The sequence below is a fragment of the Trichoderma virens genome, assembly GCF_000170995.1.
Source record: "Trichoderma virens Gv29-8 chromosome Unknown TRIVIscaffold_4, whole genome shotgun sequence".
Taxonomy (NCBI): domain Eukaryota; kingdom Fungi; phylum Ascomycota; class Sordariomycetes; order Hypocreales; family Hypocreaceae; genus Trichoderma; species Trichoderma virens.
The window spans coordinates 153,559-169,258 of record NW_014013745.1 but is presented as its reverse complement, the minus strand read 5'-3'; the positions used below and the strand labels follow the sequence as shown (position 1 = coordinate 169,258).

General features: G+C 52.7%; 4 protein-coding genes across 4 annotated transcripts; 3 read left to right on the top strand and 1 right to left on the bottom strand.

Moving 5' to 3' along the window:
* Positions 1 to 283: 283 nt before the first annotated feature.
* Positions 284 to 2,678, top strand: TRIVIDRAFT_145919 (uncharacterized protein; the record flags this gene model as incomplete). The annotated part of the gene is made up of 6 exons (XM_014102978.1): positions 284 to 306; positions 363 to 489; positions 553 to 683; positions 753 to 1,033; positions 1,091 to 2,007; positions 2,136 to 2,678. The coding sequence occupies 6 exons, from the start codon at positions 284 to 286 to the stop codon at positions 2,676 to 2,678; spliced, it is 2,022 nt and encodes a 673-aa protein (XP_013958453.1).
* A 391-nt stretch (positions 2,679 to 3,069) lies between these two features.
* On the top strand, positions 3,070 to 4,554 carry TRIVIDRAFT_185925 (uncharacterized protein; the record flags this gene model as incomplete). Its single annotated transcript, XM_014102977.1, has 1 exon — positions 3,070 to 4,554. One exon carries the CDS (start codon positions 3,298 to 3,300, stop codon positions 4,381 to 4,383), a length of 1,086 nt encoding a protein of 361 aa, XP_013958452.1.
* Positions 4,555 to 4,731: 177 nt separating this feature from the next.
* Positions 4,732 to 5,042, bottom strand: TRIVIDRAFT_54347 (uncharacterized protein; the record flags this gene model as incomplete). The annotated part of the gene is made up of 2 exons (XM_014102976.1): positions 4,732 to 4,756; positions 4,825 to 5,042. The coding sequence occupies 2 exons, from the start codon at positions 5,040 to 5,042 to the stop codon at positions 4,732 to 4,734; spliced, it is 243 nt and encodes an 80-aa protein (XP_013958451.1).
* A 958-nt stretch (positions 5,043 to 6,000) lies between these two features.
* TRIVIDRAFT_26811 (uncharacterized protein) lies at positions 6,001 to 6,534 on the top strand (the record flags this gene model as incomplete). Its single annotated transcript, XM_014102975.1, has 1 exon — positions 6,001 to 6,534. A coding segment is annotated over one exon (534 nt), but the record flags the coding sequence as incomplete, so codon positions are not given.
* Positions 6,535 to 15,700: the final 9,166 nt, after the last annotated feature.

The window sequence follows — 15,700 nt, the reverse complement described above, 5'->3', positions numbered from 1 at the left end:
CCTGTTGCGGATCGCTATCAGGCCTGTAGAATCTCCGGAACCCCCCGTACCCGTACCTTGGTACATGCCCGGTACCTTGTGGCTGGCTCCACGTGCAGGCGCAGCGAGGCTGGTCATACGTGGTCACGAATCCTTGTTCGAAGCTCGATAGCTCCTCCAATCCCACTGTTTGCGCAACGATTCCTACTCTGCACGGCTGCTTTGCATGCCTGATAGAAGCCTCAATCTCTCGAATTCAGCTCCATCCCATTGACCGCGCAATTACGTGCGCCTGCTCGCCGCCATGGTTGCGCCAGCAGTGCCTGAGTGAGCCTCCCGCCATGACGGACAGCTTCAGACGACGCCGTCTAACTATTCATCAGATTATCCGAGGACGTCCTCCACGAGTCGATCGATGCCAGGACAGAATCACTTGCAGCATTGCGAGAGCTGGGCCCACCGGATCTTGTGCATCTGGTGAAGCAAGCAGTGCGCAATCCAGGAAAGCAGGTTAGCGATAGCGACAATCCCGGAGCACGAGACAAGACAGCTAAAAGTCAGGTGGAATAACAGGCCGGCGTCTACCATCACGTTACCGGCGTCGATGCGTCGTCTTCGGCAAGCCTGGCGGCCTACATCAACACATTGACGTACAGAGACCATGACCCAAACACAACTACCAGGATCGTCGAGGGTGTATACTGGTAGGTGGCAGAGACTACTATATGCGACCGCTGTTCGCGAAACAAGAGGATGTGCTAACGGTGGCAAAGTTGCTACAATGCTTTCTCACGATTAGACATGCGGGTGCATGTGTCCATTCCCGGAACCGTCGAGAGCTACTGTGTTGACGAGCGAGGCGAAAAGCGAAAGGCATCGGACGATCTGTGGCTAGAGACATATCTTTGCAGCGTCCTAAGAGCGTACTCGTACGCCGACGATGGTAGTGGCGATAGCATCCGCAAGATTGTCGGCGTCCGAAGATTCAACCCTGTCACTAACACAGAGACTGAGCATCGCTTCCTGAATGCGGCCGAACAGCTCTTCTTCAGGGGTATGGGGATTCAAAAAAGTTGTAATTAATTATGACAGCAGGCTAACTCCATTGCAGGGTGGCAGCTAGGATCCGATTCGATTGTTCAGGTCCCTACCAACGTGTCAAATCATCTCACCACTGGACTGCTCAAGTATCTCGAGACTACAGGCCGCTATACATCCGGTATCAACCTCTTCGAGAAGCTTCGCACCCAGAGCGTCGAGGTTGCCTCGCTGCTAGCAAAAGTATTGTTCATGGGCCATGAAGAAGTGTCGGGAGTAAAAGTGCTGTATCAATCGCTTCAACAAACCCCAATGGACTATGTCATGCTCGACACACAGGCAGACTTCCTCTTGAAGAAGGCCACGAAAGCCGAAACGCCGGAATTGAAGGAAGAGAGACTAAAGATGGCTCTCGGTTGTGCAGACCGCAGCACCATTGCTGCGCCAAGCGAGTTTAGCACTTGGGCTAGATTGGCTCAGGTATATGTCGCCATGGAGGACTGGGAGAATGCTTTGACAATCCTCAACTCGTGCCCCATGTTCACGTACCAGGACAAGGATTCTCCCTTGATGCCCGAGCCGAGAGACGTTCACCTTCCCACCCTTCCCGAAACGCGCCTTGATGAGATTGACAGCGAGCCAGAGTCAAGATATGCGGAACAAGTCGACCCGAGTTTGCTGAGCCTGAGGGCAGCATCTTATCGTGGCACATTCAAGAAGGCGTACAGCATATTGACGGAAATGACGGCCAAGATTGGTTGGGATCAACTTTTAAAGATCCGCAGCAATGTCTTCGTCATGGAGGATGAGTACCGTACCGAGAAGCAAGAAGCTACCCAGGCTGCCCAGCCGATGCGGAGTCCAAGCATGGATGGCCTCCGTGGCACACCAGACCCCACCACGAATGGAGAGGAGGGCTCAGACGATGAGAATGAGAAGCCCTCAGAACCAGCTGCATCGAAATTGGCCCCCAATGGGGAGAACAGCGGAGTTGAGAAGCCTTCCAGTACAGCGGACCCAGATGAGGTCAAAGCCGATAATGAGAATGTGAGTCGAGATGAAATCTCCCTTGTGCAAGTCGTGAGTCATTGCTGTTTATTGACACATCGAGGGTGTAGGGTACCAATGCCGATGACCATCTCTCCAAATTGAACACCAAGCGGCTGTGTGAGCGTTGGCTGGATAGCCTGTTCATGGTTCTATATGAAGATTTACGGGTCTACACAATCTGGCGCACGCAGATGGCCCAGTACCGTGCCCAGCAGATACAATACAAGAAGTCAGCGGAGGAGTGGGAGATTCTCGGCTCGCTTGCGGAACGTCTGCAGCACTTTGACGAAGCCGCTGAGGCATACCGGGCCTGCCTGTCCCTGCGCTTCAGCCCCAAGGCCCTGGCTGGCGTGCTGCGCGTCTTTGAGAAGACCAAGAGCACTAGAGAGACGGTGGCGGCAGTGATTCGACTGGTTACCTGGCAGTACAGGTGGTACAGCGAGTTCAGTCCGGAGCTGCTGCACACTATCCGGACCTTGATTGAGGACGAAGGTGCCGTCAAAGTCAGGAGCATCATTCAGGCAACAAGCCTCCCACAACATGTGCTTGATCTGACGCACCACTACGCGGCTCTTTGCGCAACATTCCGCAGCAGCGGCACAGATGGTTAATATGGAGAGGGGTTGCTGCAAAAGGGGGAAGTGGCTGGGGTCAATTTGGAAGGGGAATCTGGAGGATTTAAAAGGGGGGCATATTGAAACCTGGCGATTAGCAGAGGGCAGCATTTCGTATGATATTATAAACAGCATGCAATAATGCCTTGACTGAGTGGTGGTAGTAGAAGTTGAGGCTGCTTATATAATTACAAGGAGCTTTCCTGCATCAACTTTATTCACGTCACCGCGGGGCTGTTCCGTGTAGGGATTTTGTTAGCAGGCGGGGCAGCTCTTTATCGCTGAAGGTGCTGAAACTTTCCGCTATCCAAAATTTCGACCCGCAACCTACCAGTAGCTTTTCGCCCTTTCTCTCAACTTCATTTCTAAGCATCTGCACCCCTGACTGCAAATTCTCGTTTCTTTCGGCGTCTTTATACGATACACTACAGCTGTGTTGCTTTTCAAAATGGCCTCATCATCTACTGGCGGCGCCCCTTCGATATCGGCGTCGTCGCCCCCCGCCATCGTCTGCGTTGGCATGGCTGGTAAGCTTCCGTAACGGTGAGCCCTCACTCATGCTACAACTATCTGACGCCTGCTGTGCCAAATTGTAGGCTCGGGCAAGACGACTTTTATGCAGAGAATCAACGCCCATCTCCATTCAAAGAACACGCCTCCCTATGTCATCAACCTCGACCCCGCGGTTCTCAACGTTCCCTTCGAAAGCAACATCGATATTCGGGACTCGGTCAATTATGAGGAGGTCATGAAGCAGTACAACCTAGGGCCCAACGGAGGAATTCTAACGTCGCTCAACCTCTTTGCCACAAAGGTCGACCAGATTGTCAATCTACTGGAGAAGCGCTCAAAGCCCGATCCCGAAAACCCCGATCGCAAGCCCATCGACCGAATTTTGGTCGACACGCCTGGACAAATCGAGGCCTTTGTATGGTCCGCTTCGGGAACTATCTTGCTGGAATCTCTCGCATCATCCTTTCCCACTATTATTGCCTACATCATCGATACACCACGGACTGCCTCGACATCTACATTCATGTCCAACATGCTTTATGCCTGCTCCATTCTCTACAAGACGAAGCTTCCCATGATCCTGGTCTTCAATAAGACCGACGTCAAGGATGCCTCATTCGCCAAGGAGTGGATGACGGATTTCGAAGCATTCCAAGATGCTCTGCGACGCGACGAGAATTCCGACACATTTGGAGGCCAAGAAGGTTTTGGAAGCGGCGGAAGTGGTTACATGGGTAGCCTGCTCAACTCAATGAGTCTGGTGCTGGAGGAGTTCTACTCGCATCTGAGTATGGTGGGTGTTAGCTCGCGGGTTGGAACGGGTATCGATGAGTTCTTTGAGGCCGTTGAAGAAAAGAGGAAAGAGTTCTTGGAAGACTATCTACCCGAGCTGGAGCGACGAAGGGAAGAGAGGGAAGAGCGGAAGAAGAAGACTCGTGAGCAGGAGTTGGACAAGATGATGCAGGGTATGTCGGTTGACGTCAACAACGTGGCCGAAAAGCGACCCATCAAAGTCACCAATGATGATGACGATGTGGATGTCCCAAGCGATAACGACGATGATGACGATGAGGATGACGAAACAACCAGGGAGGGCCTACAGGCGAGATATGCCGCTGCCATGGAAGGCAAGGACGAAGGCATCTTAGGCGACGCGAGCTTTGCGAAATACCTGCACATGCAGCGGTAAACGCAACGTGTGTGGGCTTTTGGAGGCGTACAGGTAGTTTAGGCGTTTTGGAAACCAGGTGAACACATGGGTGCAAAGGAACTTGGCTATGCGAAGTTTTAATCATTTGAGGTGCTTAAAAGATAAGAAAAATCCATGCGGCCTTTGGGGCGCGCAATGCATAACAAGTAATATCAAAAATTTCCCCTTTGGTAATAACATCTGACTCCCTTTGTACTCTTGATGATCCCTGATTGTCTCCCAAAACTCCTCGAGTGTGGTCTATGATATGTTGCTTTTGACTTTGTTCTTTATTGTGGTCCTTTCATCCCCTCATCTCGCCGAGAGTTATTCTGCTCATTCACGCGCCTATCGGGCCTCGAACTGCACCATTCTACACCACAAAACGTCAGCAAAACCTCGCTCCCAGCACAAGCCGCGCAACGAGAGTCGGCAACTCACCGCTTGGTACGCTCCTTGTACAGAACTCTGCCAGCGCAATGCGGGCAGGCAACCAGCGCATCCTTGCTAAGGGTGACGTTGCCGCCGCAGTCGCCGCAGATGTACGTCATGACGGACCGGCTCTCGTGACGCTCGCCGCCTGTCGCGCCGCGCGAGATGCCTCCGGCCGAGGTGCCGGCGCCAGAAGCGGTGGGGACCTGGTACTCTTCGCGAGGCATGGCTGCTGTTCGATATCGACGGTGGTTTTGAGGCCGGGGGGGATGTGGGAGTGAGTTGTAAGGGCGGATTGTGTGGTTGCGAGAGTGGATGATGGGAGATGGAAGGGGAGAGAAAATAGTGGCGGTGGAGGAGAATTTTGTCCGGCAGAATTGGGCGGTGGAGGAGCGATGATGAGTTAATGGGTGAGCTTTACGCTTCCAAGGCGAACAGCGACCTTTTCCGTCTTGGAGATTTTCAAAGCAACTGACTGAATTCATGACACAAGGCCATCACAGTGATAATAATCCAAGACAATTGAAAATTAATTTCTTTACTGTCAATTCTTACTACCTACTCGTAGTCTCACAATTTTTTCGCGAATTGTCTGTCCAGGTTAGTTCCAGGTCTTGCACCAGCAGCCTTCAAGTATTAAGTAATCACAGCTCTTCCACGAACGCTCAAACATACCTCGGTAACTGATTTACTTGCCTGGACAAGCCCATACATTCTCACTCTCACGCCAATCTTATGATTATTTCCTACAACCGATTGGCTACTGCAGCGCATATGGTCCTTTGAACAAATCATCATCATTGGCTTGTGAGAAATCCGGCATTTCTAGCTGCAGACCGAGGCCTTGCGAGATCCATTCTGGTGATTTAGCCGCAGTCAAATTAGCGGGTTTTGATCTTTTTGCTGGGATCAGTCGATTACGGCTTCGTTTTCCGCCGGTTCGGATACCATGCCCTGTGATTCTAGCTGACCGTTGTCTTGGACCCAAGCGAAGAAAGCAGAGCAGCAGAAGGAATTAGACGACTCAATTCCTTCTTCTTTTTTTTCTCGTGTGCGAATTCGTTCAATTCTATATACCCCCTACCCACGCTCTGTATCACCACCATAAGCTACGAGAGACAACAGACAAGACAAGAACAAAGAATCTCAACGAAAATGCACACCTCGTTCGACCCGTCGCTCCCCCCTCCCACGATCCGCGAAGAAGACTGTCCCTTCTGCGCAATCGCCGCCGCCCACCCTCCCTTCAGCCCCATCGAGCCTCCGCACCCGTTCCCTTCGAATCGGACGGAGCCGTCGTCGTTTGTCGTCCTGTCCACGCCCGCGCTCATCGCCTTCCTCGACATCCTGCCTCTCAGCCACGGCCACCTGCTGCTGTGCACGCGCGCCCACCGGCCCAAGCTGACGGACGTGACGAACCCCGAGGCGCGCGACCTCGGCGGCTACGTCCGCCTGCTGTCCGCGGCGCTGGTGCGCGCCACGGGCATCGCCGACTGGAACGTGGTGCAGAACAACGGCGCGGCCGCGGCGCAGGTCGTACCGCATATGCACTACCATTTGATCCCGCGGCCCGAGATTCGTGCCAGCGGGCGCTTCCGCGAGAGCTTCACCATGTTTGGCCGGGGCCAGAGGGAAGAGCTGGACGAGGACGAGGCGGAGCATCTGGCCGAGGAGCTGCGGCAGCAGATTGCCGATATTCTGAGGGAGGAGCAGGAAGAGTCGGAGAGCAAGCCGCCGAAGCAAAAGCTATAAAACGAGGACTCTGTGCGATTTATTCCCATTGATTATTTTTGGTTTTTGGTTTCTGTATTTCTTTCGTCTTGAGAGCGGCATACATTTGACGGCAGAGCCTAGAGAGCGATTAGAACTGCGCTGCATTTAAGACTAGACCATGTTCTCGTCAACGCTGGGCGCCGAGCTAGATGGAGTTTCTATCGAATGTACTTTAAACAGTGGTATATAAATGTCTTTTTTTTTTTTTTTTTTTTTTTTTTCGAATAAGAAGCCAATCAATGTCTTGCTTTTACTCGCCGCGCACAATAAGGTACCAGTAGGTAGCAGTAAACGGCAAACACCATCATCAACGCCAATAAACAACCAACCCAAACAAACAAATCTCAATCAAATTACTATTCGGATCTCTCTCATAAACGTTGCTGGTCCCCTTCGCAATGCGGGTTACATCGAGGGAGACTGACTGCGCAAAGAAAATGGAAATAACCTGCAATAATAAAGCCGAGAGCTTCGGGCCATCTTTCGAGCGACCGGCTGTTGACAAACTGCGATTTGGTACTACACGACCTTCAGCACCGTCCAAGCTTCCATTGTTCAGGTAAAAAAAAAAAAACGTATTTAATTCAGTAGGTATGGAGACACAAATACGGCATCAACACGTATTTTCGCCAATCCTCGTCCCGACGCCCGGACATTTGCACGGAACGGCCCGAAATCATACGCGACAAGGCAGCTGGGCATCACTACTATACCAGGCAGGTAGTAGCAACGCGCGCTCGACGGATACGCGGCAAAAGATATCCTATGAAACTCAAACGCCGAAGGATTTGCATTCACTACTTGCAGAGGCAATGCGCACGCCCAAAGCAAAAGCCATGACATTATACCAGGTGTGGCGAGGCACCGTGTGGGATGAGAATCACATTATTGACTAGGGCCCTGTTGTGCCCGTCCAAACCCATCCATATCCAGATGTACTCCCCCGATATTGCCAAACGTAGGACACCGAGGTACTCCCATTCTGTCTGCCTAGTGCGAGCAGCTTTAAGGACCAAAACAATAATCAAAAGTCTCTTTACTCATCGCCTCCAGCAGTTACCGCCTTGGGCTCTGGTGTGTCTGTGGCCTGAGACACCTCGGCAGCCTTGACAGGCTTGGCTGCGGCAGCTTCGGCGGCTTCGGTAGCCTCTTCTTCAGCCTCATCTTCGTCGGCCTCTTCAGCATCGTCCTCTGCTGCTTCTTCTTCCTCTTGCTCCTCTGCATCTTCCTCATCGGCGCCCTCGCCATTAGCAACCTCTTCCTCAACCGTCTTGCGCTTCTTGTGAGGTGGCTGGGCGCCTGTTTGTTTTGTTAGTAATGGCAACGTTTGCTTCATCATCTTCATCTTGGGGGAGTGTGAGGTAGCAGCAGTGACCTGGGGCAATGCGACGTCTTGTGACAACCCTGAAAAAGCACTCTGCTGCTACCGGGAGAAGGGGGGCGACTTTGATGATGGATATTGGATATTGGAGTGGCTTCAACTCACCGTTCACTGGAGCATCCGCAGCTTCAGCTCCCTCTTCGGCGTCTCCTTCTTCCTCTTCCTCGTCACCTTCCTCCTCCTCCTCTTCTTCTCCATCGTCATCTTCGTTCTCTTCTTCGTCTCCAGTGGAGATGTATCTTGCAGAAAAATGTTAGCACAGTCCATCCACCGGGTGTTTTGCAGTCTTGCGACTAGAGTGCAGTGTCTCGCAGCTCTCCAGCGGGTGCCAGAGTGCGACGTGGGGTGTGCGAAACTCCAGCGGCAGCAACGTTCAATTGGCACCGGGCGCATCTCGCACATTGGCCAAAGCATGGCCAGCAGCTAAAGCAGAGTCTTGTCATCACTTACTCTTCTTCCTCTTCTCCATCGTCCTCTTCGGGGAGGGAGACGAGCTCCTCCTCGTCCTCCTCGTCACGGGTGCGCTTTCGGCTGGACATGGTGTGGGCTGTGTGTAAGACGGACAGGTGCTGTGGACTCGCAATTGGAGAGGGCAGGTCTTGGTCGAGGGACGCTGGGCAGTCCTGGAGGGGGGAATGGATGCCTTTTATATGTGAGGAGGGACAAGAGAGAAAGAGAGAAAGAGAGTAAGAGAAAGAGGAAGGGGAGGAAAAAGAAAGACAAGGTAGGGGAGTGACAGACTGCGAGAGCGAGAGAGAGAGAGAGCCCGCGCGCGCGACAGCTAGAGGGAGGGGGAGGCCAGTCCATCCAGTCTTACTCCAACTGGGCCTACTGCTACTGTACTGTAGGTACTGAACTAAGGTACAGTTAGGTAGGGGAGCTACAACCGTCAGTTGCAGCTCTGTCGCCATAGCTTGCCAGCGAGCCTCCATGTACCGCCATAACGGAGGCGAGGTACCGCTGGGGGTCGCTGCAGCGGCATTGCGCAGCGAGACGGGCGTCGGCAACGGCAGCTCAGCATCTCCGGTGACTTGCCCGATGCTTAGGGTGGACAAGGCAGAGACAAAGATGAGCGAGAGGCGCGCAAGAGGCGTGAGCAGGCCGAGGGGAGTCGCCCAAGTCGCCCAGCCAAGCCCAGCCCAGCCCAGCCTTCGTTTTTACGGCATGTACCTGTACTGCGATGCGACCGCACAGCGAGAAACTCTGGCTGAGGCCCGGAGCAAACAAAATCCTGCGGCCCTCTCAAGGGGGCGTGCGAATAGTGTGGCTGGAGCTCGGGGACAGTAGCCAGCAAGCTATCGAGGCCAATCAAGATCGATGCAGGCAGTCTAGGGTGAGCTCCGCGTAGGCTAAGAGGTGCGTGGGAGATACAGCCACGCCCCGTGCGCTCCAGCTCTAGGCCCAAAGCGTCTGAACCTTTTGGAACTCGCGGCGAGGCATGCGTCCATCGCGGATGGGGTCAGTGCCGTCAGTCCTGTGCTTGGGAGCCATCTGGTACTGTACAGGTACCTCGCGGTGCTGCTCTTCTCAGCAGCTCAGGCCCCATCCCCATCCAGCAGCGTACAGGTAAGCTCCGGCTTCGCAGAGGTACGGCAGCTGATGTACTATGTAACTTGACGTTCTAGAGACGGGACAGCTTCGCTTCAGTACGTGAGTACGTACCAGCAGCCCGCGTGTCTTCCCAGGTTTGTCATGGCCGGGCGTCATCGATCAACGGATTGTATCATCCACACGTGACGCCCGCAAACTCTCCCTCATCTCCCTCTTTGTTGCCTTGAAGCTTTGAGCGTGGGAGATGCAGATCATTGAGCAGATCAGCCTCTCCTCCCAACTGCTAATTCCTCGCCCGCAACGCCCAGCCTCAGCCTCAGTCCATCTCAACCGCCATCTGATCCCATTCGCCGACATCCAACAGCACAAACAACAGGGTCAAAGACGGGACGGGACAAGCGAAGAAAGAAAGAAAAAGCACCGATGAGTGAGAGGGGCGTGATGGAGTGAGTGGGCGGCATATCTGTCCCCCAGAAACAAATCTCTTGTGGGGGGGGCCTCTCTCTTTCTCTCTCTCTCGCTCTCTTCTTCTCTCTCTTTCGTCGCACCCCTGATCGAAGCGCAAAATGGGTCGCCTATCGTCGGGCCGCACCAATGCACGTTGTCCTGGCCGATTTCCCCTTCTAGACACCACATTCTCTGCGATTCGGCCGTCAGCGACACTATAAAGAGATCCACTTGCAACACGGTCTGCCATACATTCTGGGGTAATCGCTCGCGGATTTCCTCTTGTTTGGCTACTGGAATGTGCTGCGACTTGGCGAATTGATTCATTTGGATATCTTTATTTATTCTAAACCATGTTCCTGGTTCTGATTTGCATTGTGTGAATGAATTCGTTTGACGCCTTTTTGCTCCTTTGTCGGAAGAAAAAGGCAAACTGTGTCAACGCAATGCCCCGGAAAATGAAAAGTTTAGTAAAAACGCGAGACTCGCGCGCTAATAGACAGGTAGGATTCTTCTACTGCAATCTTTGATGTTTACGCTCTTATATCGTGGCACATGTGTGGCAAGTTGAGATTGCCGCTGTGAGTTGATAGGCGCACATCATGAATAGAACGCATCGGGTATTTTAGTTGTAAGGCTCCTGATACAAGTGGATGAATATGCCGAATTGCCAAGGCGCAATATCTTGGCGGTGCTAGGCTTACCAGATGCCTTGAGCCTCTCATTTTGGATCCTCTCGCAGATGATAACAATACGCAATCACGACCCTACGGCCCTTCACAACAAAAGGGGGAAAAAAGAGAGAGGGGGAGAGCGGAAAGTCAATCTACCCCACGGCAGTACATGCTACGTTTACCTTGAGCGTGATGGAATGCGTTGGTGAGAAATGTACAACTGCTTCGTCCAAAACTGGATAAAGAAAAAAGTACCAAAATCGTCATGAAGCCTTTGACAGGTGGATTATACAGTGTACCGCCTAACAGACGAGTTCGAAACAAGGCGATTAAGTCCAAAGATCTCAAGACGAGCGTCTTTGTTCCGGTGTGATCTCATTTTTGCAAGTGTGAAATTATGCCATCGCGGTTCAAGTTGGCCATAGCACGCGACCGCAGCCACATCACACCTGCTGGATGCTGCGAATCGATTAAATACCACACTTTCGAGTTTCCTTTGCAAATCATGTTAGATTGAGCATTGAACAAATCACGTCCCTGTGAAGTAGAAGTCGCAAATTACTATGTAGTCACCAGACGGAAATTGGCCTCCTGTCGCTACAGTAGCCCACTACCAAAAACTGCCTGAGCGCTCGTCAACGAAAATCACAAAGGGCTGTCAACTAGACAATTGGCAGACACTCCTTTGATCGCATAACCGTGGCAAGTTCCCAGTGACAATACTAAAAGAAGATTGTGATGAATTTCGGGTGGCATGAACAATGCGCTACTCCCCTCGAGTAGTATTCCGCAGAGGCTCCCGTCGTGATATTGCTTTTTTGGGGGGGCAGCCAAAGCAACGTCGTGGAAACACGGATTGGCAACGTGACGGCGTATGCCTTTGTAATTGGCGTGTCATTGAGAGGCAGAGGGATTGTGGCTTCACTGTTTGCTTTTTGCTTTCTCTCTTGTCTCTTTATTTGCGCCCAACAAGTGAAACATGCATATAAAAGCAGCCCGCTCGTTAAAAATGAAACGCTCAGACACCGCGGCACCTATCCCGGTGGCAATGGCAACTTGTTTGCCCAATCATGTCAGAGCCAAGCAGGACCGGCCTTAAGGGGCCTCGCCGGCCATTCGCCAGAGATCCTGCCCATGGCCTGATGCGGCTGCAGAACAAGGACGGTGTCGACGACTGGACACGATCGAAAAGGAGCCGAGGCGGGGTTGAAGCACTTGGACGCGGTGATTGGGAGCTCTAATATGCAAGGGAGAGCCGCACCGCTAGGTAGAGACTGTGAGGGAGGGGGGTTTCCCAAGCCATTTTGAATGGCAGCATCAGAGCAGGCGGCGGGATAAGAGCCGTGGCATCAGAGTAACCTGAGGAGCATTATTGCTTTTATTATGCGTTTTCTCTTGTGTCAAATTGGGCCGAAATCTGGGCGACGAGAGGCGACGCCAGCCGAGATGAGACACGCAGCATTGATGTCTCTCAAGGAGGTGGGGGAGGGGAAGGAAAGGAATTGAAGCCTCGTCTGGGGCTATAATGGTGGTGTCGAGCACAAATTACAATCTGGTGACCCCAGATTGCATGTTCATGCTCTGCGGCTCGACTCATCGTCTTGTTGCGGCTAGTTGCCATTCAGAGAAGCGGTGGGCTGAGAAACAAACAATTACCTTGTTGAATGGAAATGAATTTCGCGCATCCGTCGCATATTACCTAACCAAGCACATGTAGGCAGATGTACCGCCTCGTACTACCTGCTTGGCACTTCATGTAAGTGCATGTGCGAAGCTGCCTGTCCACAGAGGTATTCAAGCTCAATGCTATAAGCAGTAATACGTGTACCTATGGAAAAAGTGTCAATGGAGCCGCGGTGGCTGACTGCCTCTATTCTGCAAAAGTGCAAAAGCCCCTAACGATGCGAGGGAGAAGAAATTGCCCTCACTTTGCAGCCAAGGTACGAGTACGAGTCAGGTGTTGCCTCAGGCGGCTTGGTGAGAAAACAAAAAAGGAACAACGCATGCAGAAAGGAGCTTGCAGAGCGAGCATATGAGACGGGTTCCTACTTCAGGTTGTGGACGCTTTAGGTAAATACCGTGAGGTAGCGGTGCCTTAGCCGATTGCTGGCAGCGACAGCCGGATCCTGGTCTCGCTTTGGATCTTACATACGGCCTGGGTACTAGAGGTATCACATCACTGGAGCACAGTATAAAGTACCTGGGACGAGGAAAGATGAAAAGGGAATTGCCCGTGATTTGGATACCCATACGTACCTAGGTAGGTACAAGTACATACTCTTGAGATGAGATTCTCCGCGTACCTGCAGCTCACCTGGGCAGGAAATTTCCCTGTCAAGGATGCTGCAGTAGTGTGAAGGGAAGGGGGAGGAAATCTCAACAGGGGAAGGGAATGGAAAGGAAAAAAAAAAAAAAAAAGACTGGAAAAGGGCCATGAGGCTGCGGGGCGCTTTGTACGCCAACTCGGCAATTTTCCGCATACAGCTGGTGCATATAGTATTGACCTGATACATGTACGAGTACTCACCCAACTTGCGGTTGTGCCGAGACGGCTTACAGGAAGGTAATATAATGTAGCCATGAGCAGGCCAGGGTGAAGCTGACAAACTCCAAAGACTAGACATAAGACAATAAGACAAAACAGGAATGCGGTTACCCGTGGTGGCCGCTGTCTTGGCCTCTGGAACGCATCTCAGGTCTTTCTTTTCCTTGGGGAGGGCAAGTAAACTACGGGCATGTACTACTTGTAAACAATGGGCCGATGACAGCTCCCGCAACGCACGGCCTCGAGTTCTGACACGACAATGCTGCATCGGACGTGCATGCAGGGAGTCTGTGCCTTGCATACATGTGCTACCATTTGCGATTCCAGATGTTTTTAAGCTCCTTGATGACAATTCACCCATATGCCTGGTACTGGTTGCGCTTGTACTGTACGGAGGAGCTGGGTATGGGGAACACGGCCGGGAATCATCACAAGCAAATTGAGCCCGGACAGGGGCCCACGCAAGCCGGGCAAATGAGACGGGCCAGGAGTCGGCAGAGGCTTGCTGGAACTTTTCTTCTTCTTTCCTACTGACTCCCAGACCAATTATCAAAATGATGAGATAATGGTTACGAGAGAATAAGACGTTGTGTTTCGTCTTCCCATTTCTGGTCTTCAAACCGCGCCTCAAACCGAAGAGGTGCCAGACAAGAGAGACGAGACGAGACAAACCAACGGACCCCCGTAAGGCTGCGTCGAGAGACCAACAAGCAGCTTTCAGGTGATGTACTGCACAGAACGGTACTTTGCTTATGTACCTATAGGATCAATGCTTTGGTCCCTTGTCTGGTCTCCTCTCAAGGCATGGCCGAAGGACTCAACGACATCCGAAAGGAGAGAGTCCTGGGATCGACATAGAAGCCAGCCAGCTGGGTACCGCCGACGGCGACGACGGAGACAGCGTGGAAAAAGCTGCTGCTACTGTAGTGATAACGCAGCTGAGGCGGAATGCGCGCCAATCGCCCTCAGCTGAGGTTGACGCATGAGCTTTCTGGAGATCAGGCGGAGATTTTTTGTTTCGAAACGTGGCCTTGCTCCGTGGCTAGCACGAGTGAGAGCAATGCTGGCAGATGCAAGTTGCAAGTGCCGAGGCGGATGCGTTTGCATTGAGCAGGAAGTGGGTGGGCAGAACGGAGGAACTTTGCGTCATGATTATGTTGCTGTTCTCGTGCGGATTTATTCAGTACTGTAGTACTTGTACGGAGTTGAGACAGTACTAACCAGTGGAGGAGTCATTGGAAGCAATTTTTTCCTTCTTTTACATTAATGTTGTCTCTGCCCTTGACACTTCTCCATATCCCGTGTGCTCCGCCTTCGTATTCCATGGGACGACGGCTGGCCTCAATTTGCGTGGCCACGCTAGGCGGCAACATGGCAGAGGTGCCGGTGTCACGGCCCTGGCTAGCAGTTATGGTTATACTGCTTGTAGTGGCAGCCCAATGCAGGTCCCAGGATCTCTCAGAAGGGCCGCAGCGGTCGGATGGCCGGATGGGAGGGGTCCGATGCGCTAGAGCTTACAGGCATCAGCGGCTATTCATGCACGCTGCAAACTCGGTCAAGTGTTCCAATCTTCCATTTGATCCTTTTTGTGGTCCACCGTTTTTGACTGGGGCCGGGGCCTCTCTTTTTTTTTTTTTTTACTGTGGGTTCCTTCTCCAGGGGGGGCCAGCATTGATCTCGCCTAATACTAGCAGAATGCAAACCTGTGCTGCTGAACTGCGCACCACCTGTGATTGCATTGATCAATCAATGTTCTGGATTGTTGCTGTAATACGTTAGTAGGCTATGTAGCTGGAGGGAGCTGGAGTAGTGGTGGCGTAGTAGAATAGTGCCCAAGCCAGTGCCCAAGCAAGCCATCGCATTCAGCCCGTCACTTAGTACGTGCACTCTCAGTGGTACCTGGCCCTGGCCCCCCCAGCCAGCCAGCCAGCCCGCCTCCCTAGGGAGCTGCTTGCTTGCTGTAGGGAGCCGCCACCCGCTACCAGATGCAGCCTGCAGGTGTGGCATTCCTTTTTCTCGGCGCATGTATGTACGTAGTTGGGCCCTCCTCAGCGAATGGGCGGCGATATTGGACGGAATTGCCCTTCAGCCTGCATTCTGCCCTGAGCACACCACATCAGACCAGAACCCCTCAAAAGCAAGACGCTCTTCTGCTCGCCAACTCCCTCTGCTTCTCCAAATCCTCCTCATAGACTGCCCATCGCGGTCTGAGGCGCTGCGGACGCTGTCGGGTCCCTGATTGCCTGACAGCGGGCTCCCTAATAGTGTTCCAATTTTTTTCCTTCTCTTGTCGGCCGGGGTTGTAGACTTTCGATGACGGATCCTTTCGTCATCCCTGCACTGGACTGGAAGCTCGACACAGCTCGCCGAACAACGACAAACCACCCGCCGCAACACCAGCGTTTCTGCCGCTGCCCGTACTGACAGACTGACAGACTGCAGCGAGCTGCGTCTTTTGCATTCCATACGGGATTCCCGTTCAGCTGCTGTGGGGGAAACTCGGCGTTTCCGCCT